At 38.4% G+C, this 12,994-nt stretch overlaps 1 protein-coding gene across 1 annotated transcript; it reads left to right on the top strand.

The window, feature by feature from the left end:
• The first annotated feature begins 64 nt into the window (after window positions 1–64).
• On the top strand, window positions 65–1,102 carry TAS2R60 (taste 2 receptor member 60). Its single transcript, XM_003791626.1, has one exon. The coding sequence runs from the start codon at window positions 65–67 to the stop codon at window positions 1,100–1,102; it is 1,038 nt and encodes a 345-aa protein (XP_003791674.1).
• Window positions 1,103–12,994: the final 11,892 nt, after the last annotated feature.

The following is a 12,994-nucleotide window of genomic DNA, read 5'->3' as shown; positions in this document are numbered from 1 at the left end:
ATACAGGACTTGCAGAGTAACCCAACAAAAGCAGTCCTTGAAGCCTTGGGATCCTTCCGGAGACATGAGCAGAGAGCACACAGTTCCAGACTCTCTGGTGATTGATCAGAAAGCTGTGGTCTTTGCTATCATTTTATTATTTTTGTTCCTGGTGGCAGTGCTTGGCAACGGCTTCATCACTGCAGTGCTGGGCATGGAGTGGTTGCTACGGAGAACGTTGTTGCCTTGTGATAAGTTATTGATCAGCCTAGCGGCCTCTCGCTTCTGTCTGCAGTGGGTGCTGCTGTGTAGGAACATTTACATTTTCCTGCATCCAACGGCCTTCCTGTATAGCCCTGTGCTGCAGTTTATAGCCTTCCAGTGGGACTTCCTGAATGCTGCCACCTTATGGTTCTCCACCTGGCTAAGTGTGTTCTACTGTGTGAAAATTGCAACCTTCACCCACCCTGTCTTCCTCTGGCTAAAGCACAAGTTATCTGGGTGGGTACCATGGATGCTGCTCAGTTCTGTGGGGCTCTCCAGCTTCAGCACCATCTTATTTTTCATAGGCAACCAGAGAATATATCAGAACAATTTAAGGAGCAATCTGCTGAATGTTACCAGGGAGAGTATAAGGAGCTCATGTGAGAAATTCTACCTCTTTCCCCTAAAAATGGTGACTTGGACAGTCCCTACTGCTGTCTTTTTCATCTGTGTGACTTTGCTCATCACATCTCTGGGAAGACACGTGAAGAAATCCCTCTTGACTATCTCGGGATTTCAGGAGCCCCGCACCCAAGCACACATCAAGGCTCTGCTGACTCTCATCTCTTTCGCCATCCTCTTCCTCTCCTATTTCCTGTCCCTGGTGCTCAGTGCTGCCAGGATTATTCCATCTTGGGCTCTTAGGTTCTGGGTGTGGCATACAGTGATTTATCTGTGCATGGCAGTTCACCCCATCATTCTGCTTCTTAGCAACTCCAGGCTGAGAGCTGTGCTGCAGAAGAGCTGTTTCCTGAGATGTGGGGCACCTTGCATTACAGTTGAAGAGAAATCTCGAAGAGACTTCAATGCTCCTGGTGTGGACACAAAGAGAAATAACTTCCCTCTTTGCCACATTTAATGTTTCCTCTGTCTTTGCTACAGTTAGTTATTAGAAGAACAACACAATAAAACAGGATTCAGTAACTTATCACAAGTTGAGAGCAAATGTCCTGAAATGTGGGTTAGTGTCACTTTATGTACTCAACAAGAGTTTAGCTGGTGTGGCCATGTTTCCTGTGAGACTTGATGTGGTCAAACAATCGGGAAACTTTTACTTTCTTTGTGGCCATTCTCTTGACATTTAAAATGATCCTTCTGGGAACTGGCTGCAGGGATCCTGACCTGTCATGCAATATTTAGCTGTTGAATCAGACTGGAGAAAATTTTGGAAACTGTAGTTATCCTCTGCTTTAACCTGCGAACCACATTTATCTTTTCATCACTTGGAAGTTTTCTAGCCAGTTATTACAGTGAAGATCTCACCCCTTCCATGGAAGCATTTCCAGTGTCTGAATACTACAGACAGAGTGTGGCGTGACTGGTGCGTGTGAGTGGCAGAGCGTGTTGTCTGGAATGTGCACATTTTCAGATCCCTGTAATAACTACGTTCTCTGTGATAGCCTGGTCTGTTAGTCTGTTCCGTAATTGTTAAGGTCCATGGGTCTAGGTGTCATTTCTTTTGTGTTGCTATTGGGATCTACTGAAGCTCTTGACATGGAGAAGTTGGCCTATCTCTGTCTGAGTCCTGAGATGTAAGAGGAAAAAGACTTCTGGTGTGGTAAGAATTATGTGGCCTCTCTATTATTTTCTCAGCACTTCTCAAACTTTCCTTATGCACAGTTTTATCCCTCAAACCATTCAACTGGAGATTCCTCAGCTTCCTTTGATTCACTTTAAAATCTCTCAGCCTCATTCCCTATTTTTTCACCCCAAACCCAAATAGTCTGTGTTAAAAGACAGGTTGCTGTTTGTGACTTCTCAAGACAAACACCTGTGCTCTTGGTCCCATGCCCTCCCTGCTTCTTTCCCCTTCTCAGACAAGGACTGGGAACACTCCTACGGGACACCGGGGACACTCCTACAGGACTCTTCAAACTGTTCCTCTTTATCATCCTCCTCTTCAACAAATTAGTCTCTAAACCTCTTTCCTGAGAAACATGCCCTCATCTCTCTCCCCCCTTCAAGTGCCCATGCTGCCAACGAGTCGCTTGGTCTGTCTATAGCCTGGTGTCATCCTCAGCTGTTCCCCCACCCAGCTGAAAGATATTTCCATGAGGACACCCATGATCTCCTAATCACTACGGGGAGCTTCATCCCAGCCTTATTCTCCTCTGCCTTGATGGTATTTGCCTCTTTTGATAATGAATGATTTCTTTAAAATAAACAGATGAAAAATATTTTTGCAGAAGTGCTACCTGATCTCTGTAGAAGATTAAAAAAAAGAAGAGAAAAAAATACACCCATAATTGACCATCCATGTGTCTTCCTGTAGGTCTCCCCCTCTTGGAGGCTGGTGTGCGGCAGTAGGCTTTCCTCACTGCTGCCGCCACTTTTTTTGTGTCCTTCTCTCTAACCACTCATCCTCTGCCCCTCTCCAGCCTCTTCCTTCAAGATGATACCCAGTCTCTCTCTTTTGTGTTAACATCTACGCATGTGCTTCAACTGCACCCTACATGTGGATAATTACCAAAGCCTGGACCCGCCTCAAGACTCTAACTGTATCTCATCTTCCATTTAGTGGACGTCACCACCAGAGGGTACCGTGAACACTCCAAACTTAGCAAGGCAAAAATGTTTCTTTCGCCTCCTTCTCTTCCTTTTCCTCTTCTCCTCTTAGTCTCCTCTACTGTGCAGTTTAATCTATTTTTCTTTTACTGCTGTGTAGTAAACTTGGCTTATAGCCTGAGCAAATTCCCACTCTCCCCACTCTGATGAGCTCCTGAACCAGATCAGTCACCCGTTTTCAAGTTTTATCTCTGCAGTGTCTCCATCATTTGTCCTCTTCTTCCCATTCCTGTGGCTCCTTGTTTACAGTCTCCTCTCTCACCTGGGCTGTTTAGATTTTTTCTTCACCACGTGCTCCAATACACTGTTCTCCACCATTCCAATCAAAATGACCATTACTGGATTAATCTCTAAAAGTTTAATTGATCATTTGACACCCCCCCCCATCCATCTTTCAGTGCCTACTCAGTGAAGCACAGCTCTTCACACTTGGCATCCAAGGACTGCCACAAGCTTTATCATTTACTGCTTCCATTCTAGTAGAATCCCAGTTTGCAGGGAATTTAGTGTTATCATTGTTCTATGCATGCCTGAAACTTCTTCCCGTATATCTTGAAATGTACTTTCTCACTCCCACATGTACTTGTTCAAAACCCTACTTAACTTTTTCTTTTCCTGCTTAACTTTGAAAACGTCTTTGGTGAAGATTTTCTGGATGCTCACCCAAGCTTTGATCTCTCCCACCTTTGAGGACATGAAAGTTAGTGTTCCCCAGTTGTGACATGATTCTGCCTTGTGATGCTATTATTTGAATACTTGCCTTCTCTTCCTTAGAAAATGTTAAACTTCTCAAAAACATTGGCTTGCCTTACACTCTTAAACCCATGCTCCAAAGTACTTGCTCACTACATTGCCCAGAATGATTCTGTTGTACCTGGAACCCAGCTGTCCACACATGAACTTTCATCTGTATACTTTTATCTTGGATACCTACTATGTTTTTATGCCTGTATTTAAGCTGTATTCCCTTCACAATCTGGTTGGCTTTTTTTTTTTTTGGAAGTCACATCTATATTTCTTTGACTTATGCACAATGTAGAAATAATAAATGGGTGAGTGAGAGAGTAAAATTTGTCTGATTTTGTGATACCTTTGACTTCTTTTCTTGTACATTTGCCTGTTGCTAAGCAACAGTGCACAGCAGCCTTCAGGCCTTCCTGTAAGGATCCCAGTGAGGTGCCAGGTCTCCTCTTTGTTCTTGAGCTGTCTCCCTTTCCAAAGCGCCCTACATAGGAGTACTTTGTTCCTTGCACTTGTCACATCATTAGCCTAGGAGAACAGAATATCTTCCAGAATCTGAAGTGATCATCCCCAACAGAGACGAGTTTCCTTGCAACTTGAACAGGTGGGGAAAAACAAAAGATAAAAGCAAAGTTTGCTGTATTTTAAAAATACTTGCTAACTTATTATTATCATTATTTTTTTGTCCATACTTCAATTTCATCCTGCATTACAATGACACTAATAATGATCATTTGTGGAATGCCCTATTTTGTGGGAGGCATGGAGCTAAAATAGTTATTTACCTAAATCTTTTATGTATTCAATTCTTTAAAAACATACTGTAAGATGGAAGCTGAAAGAGAGATTTACTAAGGTCACATGGTCATTGAATGAAGGAATTGGAATACTTTAGTGCTAGAGTATTTAAAACAGTGTGGTATTGATGTAGATAATAGCATAATAGAAAATAATAAAGGGAGAGAATAAATAAACACATTAACAGAAAGTCCAGACAATAGTTACACAAACAGTCACATATGATAACTAAAGCATATTAAACCAATAGGGAAAAGAAGTATTGAGGCATACTAGTACTCCAGTTGGAAAAAGAAAAGTCAAGTCAACATTTTATCATACATTCCAGACACATGATCTTTAAACAAATATTGACTTTTTTTCAAAGCCCCCTTTTAAAATTTTTTAAAAATAAGACCTTGCCTCCTTCATGTTTACATGGATGGAGCTGGAAAATGTCCTCCTTAGCAAAGTATCTCAAGAATGGAAGAAAAAGTATCCAATGTACTCAACACTATTATGAAACTAATTGTTAGCTATCTTAGGAAAGCTGCAATCCAAATGGAGCCCTAGACTACGGGGAAAGGGGAGGGGGAGGGGAGGGGGGGAGGATGGGTGAAGAGAATGATATTGTAAAAAAAAAATTCAATGTTTTCTATATTTTATTACTTAATATACTGCCTTTAAAGTTTGAAGGAATGTTTATTTTGCTTTTGGATGTCATTGTAGAGTATATACACAAACTTCAACTCTCACAAGTCAGAGAAGCCCTGTTTTCTTAAGGTTCTCTTGAGCAAGACTAGAATATCGAGTAATAATGAAAATCGGTGGTAAATCTGAGTACAGAAGTAATAAAAACTTGTTTTGGAATGAAGATACTAAAGATATAGGAATCACTGAAGTCCTTTTCAGTTTTAAAGGATAAGTAGCAGACCTCCAGAAAATATTTACAAACATTTTTTGAAGGATGAAAGTTAATGTCTTTAATATACAAAGAGCTCTTACAAACCAATAAGAAAAATACAAGTACACTAATAGAATGGTGGTTAACTGGCAAAAATAGATAATTTACACAGAAGGAAATGCATATGAAATAAAATTAATACTCAATTTTAATCAGGGACTTGCAGAAAAAAAATTATTTGCTATAAACACAGCTCCATAAGTTAGTAGTTTCGCCCCCTTTCCCTGGAAATCATACAAGAGCAACAAAAAAGTTGAAAACGATTCTGAAAACTTTATTTTCAGTGAAGCTGAGAGATAAATAATCACCAAATTTTGCATTGTGTTAAATCACTGTCAATCACAGCTAGAATCAAGAAAGTAAAATAAAGAAATATGAAGTGAAAGGGCCAAGTAGGGGCAGAACTAAGAAAAGTACACTGAAAATAAACTTCCTGCAAAAAAGAGACTCATCCTGAAAAGGAAAATCCCCTTAGAATGCATGCATTAGCTTTCTATTGTTGTGCAATAAATTGCTTTAATACTTAGTGGCTTAAAACATTTATTAACTCAGTTTCTGTGGATCAGGAATCCAGGCAAGTCTCAACAGGTCCTTTGGGTTTCTCACAAGGTTGCAGTCATCTCAAGGCTCATCCAGGCAGGATCTATTTCCCAGCTCACTCAGGTAGTTGTTGGCAGGATTTAGTTCCTCATGGTTTGCTGGCCTGAGGCATCAGTTCCTTATGAGCTCTGGGTTGAGCTTCCTTCCATTCCAGATCATGTGTCTTTCTCAGAGTGTGTTACTTCATTCGAGTGGACAAGAGGGCAGCAGAGAGTGCTAGGAAGACAGAAGTCACAGACTTACAAAAATAAGCTCGTCGATTTGGTCATGGATGGCAGCTAATATAAATGTGGGCCAAAGAAATACATGACTATAAGAATGATGTTAAATTATAGTTATAAAGGTAAGCATTAGAGTAAAAAACTTTCCTTACAATTAATAGAACCACAAGCAAAAATAAAGAAATATACATCATAATAACAATTATTTAAAAAACCCTCTAAACTTAAAAACAAAACGAAACATAAAATGATGTGTCAAAACTAAGACCAAACATATTGGACATATAATTAAATAAAAATAAAAATAGATTTTATGCCTAAAACAGAGAAGTTTTCATATTGGCTTAAGAAATAAAACATAATTATGATAGTTATAATAGCTATAAATAAAACAAAGTGTTGCAGAATGTTTGAAAATAAAATGATGAAAAACAATGTTAGTTAAATGTAAACAAAAGGAATTCCTGCCAATGATTAAATGAGGTGTCAAGATAAGTTTTTACTGTTGAGATAAAAAGCAAAATTAAGTTAGAATTGGTATGAATCTACATATATATGGTGAACTCATTTTTGACAAAAGTGCTAAGAGCATACATCAGGGAAAAGACAGTCACTTCAGTAAATGGTGCTTGGAAAACTGGATATCTATATGCAGAAGACTGAAACTGGATTGTATTTCTCACCAAATTTTTTTTTCTATACAAAAATCACATTAAAAATAGAGTAACGGAAAAAAAAATAAAAAGAATAAAGTAAAGGCTTCAACATAAGACTTAAAACAATGAAGCTACTGGAAGAAAATACTGGGGAAACACGTCAAAACATTGGCTTGAGAATAGCTTTCTGGAGTAACTCTCTAAAAGCATAGGTAATGAAAGCAAAAATGGACAAATGGAATCACATCAAACTAAAATGCTTCTGCATGGCAAAGGACATGATAGTCAAAGTGAAGGTACAACTTAGAAAATGGGAGAATATATTTGCAAACTCCCCACCTGACAAGGGATTGATACCGAGAATATATAAGGAGCTCCAACAACTCAACAGGAAAAAATCAAATAATCTGGTTTAAAAATGGGCAAAGGATTCAAATATATATTTATCAAAAGAAGACATAAAAATGGCCAACAAAAAAAAGTTAAACATCATTAGTCATCATAGAAATGGAAATCAAAACTACCAAGGATGTATCATCACACCCCAGTTAAAATGGCTTTTATCCAAAAGACAGGCGATAATGAATGCTGGCTAGGATACAGATAAAGGGGAACTCTGGTACACTTTTGGTGGAAATGTCATTTACTGCAACCACTGCAGAGAACAATATGGAAGGTCCTTTAAAAACAAAACAAAGAATTACCACATGGCCCACGAATCCCACTGCTAGGTATCTATCCAAAAGTAGAAAATCATAGGCTAATTGATATTAATAGGAGTTAAGTTCCTGTGGTATATTTCTAGTCACAAAAACATCATCCAACTTCTAAATACAGACCCTAAGCACTCTGTAATTAAACATTAAAATAAATGTGAGTCATCAACACATTTAAGAAAGATTAATAAAAACAAGATAATTATTTTCCCCATTTTGGGTGCTCAGTAAGTGATGATGGTGGTGGGCTAATCAAGGGATGGTTGTTTGCAGGAGATATTTTGAGGAGCACCATCTATCACCTGAAGTCATAAAACAAGCAATAAAGAGCAGGGCAGGCTCATTGAACACTTCTAAATTTCATTGTTTATTGTCCTGCATTTGTATGATTATTGTCTGCTTTGTGAATTTTTATTTTATAATAATTTGTGTTCATTTCTCCATTTAGTTTTCATCCCACTTATTCCAGTTCAAGGTGGCAGACAGCCAGAGCCTCTCCTGGGAGCTCTGAGCACAGAAGGGGACCAAACTTGATCAAGATGTTGTCCTCTTGCAGGGATCATACACACACCTGCACTCACATACGCACCTGCACTCGCTCACACTGGGACCATTTAGACGTGCCAGTTAATGTTATGTGCACATCTTTGGGATGTGGGAGGAAAACTGGAGTGGCTAGAGCACACCCACGAAGACATGAGAAGAATGTGCAAACTCCACCACTCAGACAGTGGCTTGGGATTGTAAACAATCTTTTTTTTTTTTTTAAATTTCTTATAGCATAACTATGTATATTAATGCGATCATGGGGTACAGTGCGCTGTTTTCATATACATTTTGAAATACTCTCATCAAAATGGTCAACATAACCTTCATGTCATTTTCCTAGTTATTGAGTTAAAATGTTCATACTCTGCTTTTAGAAAGATTCACTTGTACCCTTGTAAGATAAACCATAGAGGTGATCTCACCAATCTCCCTCCCTACCCCCCTCCATCCCCCTCACTTCACATTCCCACCCCCTTCCCATATTCTAAGGCTATAATTAGGTTATTACATTCCTATAAAAGCTATGAATTAGTTTCAAAGTAGGGCTGTGTACATTGGATACTTTTTCTTCCATTCTTGAGATACTTTGCTAAGAAGAACATTTTCCAATTCCATCCATATAAACATGAAGGAGGTAAAGTCTCCATCCTTCTTTAGGGCTGCATAGTATTCCATGGTGTACATGTACCACAATTTTGGATCCATTTGTGGATTAATGTTATTGATCCATTCATGGGTTGACGGGCATTTGGGCTTCTTCCATGACCTAGCAATTATGAATTGGGCTGCAATACACATTCTGATACAAATATCTTTGTTGTAATTCGATTTTTGGTCTTCTGGATATATACCTAATAAAGGAATTGCAGGATCAAATGGCAGGACTATTTTTAGTTCTCTCAGTATTTTCCAGATGTCTTTCCAAAAGGAACGAATTAATTTGCATTCCCACCAGCAGTGTAAAAGTGTTCCCTTTTCTCCACATCCATGCCAACATCTCTGTTTTGGGGATTTTGTGATATGGGCTAATCTTATTGGGGTTAGGTGATACCTCAGAGTAGTTTTGATTTGTATTTCTCTGATGATTAAGGATGGAGAGCATTTTTTCATATATCTGTAGGCCATGTGCTTCTCTTCTTTAGAGAAATTTCTATTCAAGTCCCTTGCCCACCCTGAGATGGGATCACTTGTTTTTTTCTTGCTAATACGTTTGAGTTCTCTGTGGATTCTGGTTATTAAACCTTTGTCAGAGACATAACCAGTAAATATCTTCTCCCATTCTGAGGGCTGTCTACTTACTTTATTTACTGTGTTCTTGGCTGTGCAGAAACTTTTAAGTTTGATCTGGTCCCCAAAGTACATTTTTGACATTGCTTCAATTGCCCAAGGGGTCCTCCTCATAAAATTTTTGGCCAAGCTGATTTCCTCAAGTGTTTTCCCTATGCTTTCTTCTAGTATTTTGATAGTTTCATGTCTTTAGTTTAAATCTTTCATCCAGTGAGAGTCTATCTTAGTTAATGGTGAAAGGTGTGGGTCTAGTTTTAGTCTTCTACAGGTCGCCGTCCAGTTAGCCCAGCACCATTTGTTAAATAGGGAATCTTTTCCCCACTCAATATTTTTAATTGGCTTGTCAAAGATCAGAGAATGGTAGGTAGCTGGATTCATCTCCTGGCTCTCTGTTCTGTTCCATACATCTACCTCTCTGTTTTTGTGCCATGCTGTTTTGATCACTATTGATTTATAGTATAGTTTAAGGTCTGGTAATGTAATTCCTCCTACTTTGTTTTTGTTCCTGAGTAATGTCTTTGCTATTCAAGGTTTTTCTGATTCCATATAAAATGAAGTGTTATTTTTTCTAGATCTTTAAAGTATGACAGTGGAGCTTTAATGGGGATTGCATTAAAATTATATATTGCTTTGGGTAGTACTGACATTTTAACAATGTTGATTCTTCCCAGCCATGAGCATGGTATGTTTTTCCATTTGTTAACATTGAGTTTTTTTTTTTCTCATTAACATTGTAAGGAAACAACATTGATCAAAATGATACTATTCCAGGATCTGCTGTGTAACCAAGTAACTTAGCTCTTATTGGCAGATATTAACTGTATACACACAGTTATGGCTTAATAAAAAAAAAAACTAGAAAAATTAGCATTCACTTAGGAGGCTGTGAAGCTGGAGGATTGTTTGAGCCTAGGAATTTGAGGTAATAGTGAGTCATAAAGATGTCACTGAGAGACTGTCTCAAAACAAAACAAAACAAAACAAAAAAGAAAAAAGAGTATATGGGGATATACACCAGTAGAATGTATAGTACTAGAATTCATATACATATGGTAATTTGGTATAAATCCAGTGTACATAAAATAATATTTCAAATCAGAGAAAATTTAATGACCAATGTTCAACTAACAGGATAGCCATTTGAAAAAATTGTAATGTTAAACCATATACCAAGATGAAGTCCAGTACATCAAATATTTTAATGTTAATAATGAAATAATAAGAGTGTTAGAAAATATGGGAAGAAGAAGATCCTAGAAATTCTTTTAAGCCCATAAAGAAAAAGATTGATAAATTAAAATTTAAAACATTCTGTATGGGGCAGCGCCTGTGACTCAAAGAAGTAGGGTGCTGGTCCCATATGCCAGAGGTGGCAGGTTCAACCCCCCCCCAAAAAAAAAAAACTGCAAAAAAAAAAATTCTGCACAGCAAAAATTTGTAAGAAAGTTACAAAAAAGAAAACAAGCTGGGAAAATATCTGCAACTCATATTATAATACAAGTTTTATTTCCAATATATAAAAAGAGCTTTTAGAAATGATGGGGAAAAGATCAACACCCAAAATAAAGAGAGAAAAGGCAAAGAATATGAATATGTAATTCACAGAACGGAAAATACAAACGGTTTCTTCAACACAGGAAGGATACCCAGCCTAATTTATAAGAAGAGAAATGTAAATTAAAACTATAATGAGTTGCTATCTTTAAATCATCCATTTGGCAAAACTTCTAAACTTTGAAAACATGCTCTTTTGCCAAGTTGTTGGGGGAAGCATGCTCTTTTACACATTGCAGATGGAAGTATAAATTAGTATGATCTCTCTGGAGGGAAATTTAGCTGGGAAGAGCACGTGAGGCATGTGTGTGACCATTAGGACATCTCGTAGCACGTTTATAACCAGTTCTGCTATACACAGGTAAGCACGCCAACACTGCTTATAAGGGCATGGCAGTCAGGACTCAGATTTCTCAAGGATGAGGGTCTGGAAGCCTTCATCAGGAGAGCTACCTGACCCAGCACTAAGTACTAGCCAAAGGTAAAAGGAATCTGGAGTGGGTGGCGGGAGAGCATGAAGATGGCTATTAATGATGGCTTCACAGCCACCTGAAGCACTGGAGGCTGTATATAGTTTGTTTCATTCAGTCTCTCCTTAATTTCTCTAGAAATTTCAATTAACCAGAATCCTGATGAGGCTGTGACCAGTTGGAGTGAACCTAAAGTAAAAATAAGGTAAAACCTTCATAATTTGTTTGTTCCTCTTGTTCCTCACATCTATTTGATATGAATGTTGTTTCCAGTTTTGTAGTGTTATAAGCAATGAAGGTTAATACAATCAAATATTATATAGCATTGGAAACGAATGAATATTTGCTATAAGTATCACTCAAAAAATCATGACATAATTTTGAATTAAATCTAGCTGCAGAATCATAAATAAAATGTGTTACCATTTATGTAAAAATGTGAAAACATACAAAATAATAATCCATCATATTTTTGGAAAAAAAAAGAAGACAATAAGGTAAAACCGAGTGGCACGTAGAGTAGATTGCAAAGAGATGCTCGTGTTGCATCCTGGCCCCAACCTAATGCACTTTACAGCATTAACGTACCTGTGACCACTTGCTACAGGTGTTGGCTGTCAATGTCTACTAATGATCCTGGAGATTACCTTTGATTGATGGGAGCCACTCCACCCAAAGAAGTCCAAGAGATTGTTCCATCCTTTTCTTCATGGGGGTTCTTGGTTAATGACTGCCTAAAGCAGACTTACAATAGCTCAGCTTCCTTGCCTTTGAGTGGCCCAACATTTGCTGTGCACTCAACACCTCAGAGTTCCCCAGGCGATCAAAGTCAATCTATATTGATCCTAAAACCACTTAATTGTTTTTGTCTAGCTTTTTCTCCTGCCCCATCCTATGTCTCTCATTTTCCTATAGTTTTCTCATGGATATTTCTCAAAATGCCACTTGTACAAGAATCTCCATCTCAGATCTACTTCTAAAAAAAGGGTTCAAAGTGGTTTGATTTTCAGGCACTATCTCTCCAATCTACTTTTCTTTAAGTGTTCACAGGGATGTCTAATTTTAAATTTACATCCCAAACTCAACTCCTGATATTCTCTGACCCCCATCCCTCCACTCCAACATACTTCTCTCAGTATTTTTTCTGCTTTTGTATGTGGAAACTCTGTTCTCCCAGTTACTGTGGGCAAAACCTTTAGCAATTCTGATGCTAAACCATGAAACCCAGAGCTAAGTCATTTATAGATGGCCTGCTTCTGGGCAGTGGTTTCATATGCAGCAAGCAGCACCTTAACTTCAGTCTAGTGAAACTCAGGCCTTGACACAAAGGTTTGAGAAAGTCAGGGCTAAAGTGAAGGTTGTTAAACTTCAAAATGAATCTGTCACTCTGCCATGTGTCACTGCCTCCATTGCTACCACTCTGGTGTAAGCCACTATTAGCTCTTGTTTGAATTGCTGCAATGGCTTCCTAACAGGTTTTGCAACTTCTCCTCTTGTTTGCCTTTGGTTTATTTTCAACACAGCAGCCAGCAGGATCTCTTAAAAATATAAATCCTAGGTTCGGCGCCTATAGCTCAACCAGCTAAGGTGCCAGCCACGTACACCTAAGGTGGAGGGTTCGAATCCCCAGCCCGGACCCGCCAAAACAACA

The sequence above is a fragment of the Otolemur garnettii genome, unplaced genomic scaffold (genome assembly GCF_000181295.1).
Source record: "Otolemur garnettii isolate 467f Iridium unplaced genomic scaffold, OtoGar3 scaffold00049, whole genome shotgun sequence".
In the NCBI taxonomy this organism is placed as follows: Eukaryota; Metazoa; Chordata; class Mammalia; order Primates; family Galagidae; genus Otolemur; species Otolemur garnettii.
Note: the sequence above shows the minus strand (reverse complement) of the source record. Positions and strands in the feature narration are given on the sequence as shown.

Coding starts and splice junctions, on each gene's coding strand:
- TAS2R60 (XM_003791626.1), top strand. CDS start 65: ATGAGCAGAGAGCACACAGTTCCAGACTCTCTGGTGATTGATCAGAAA.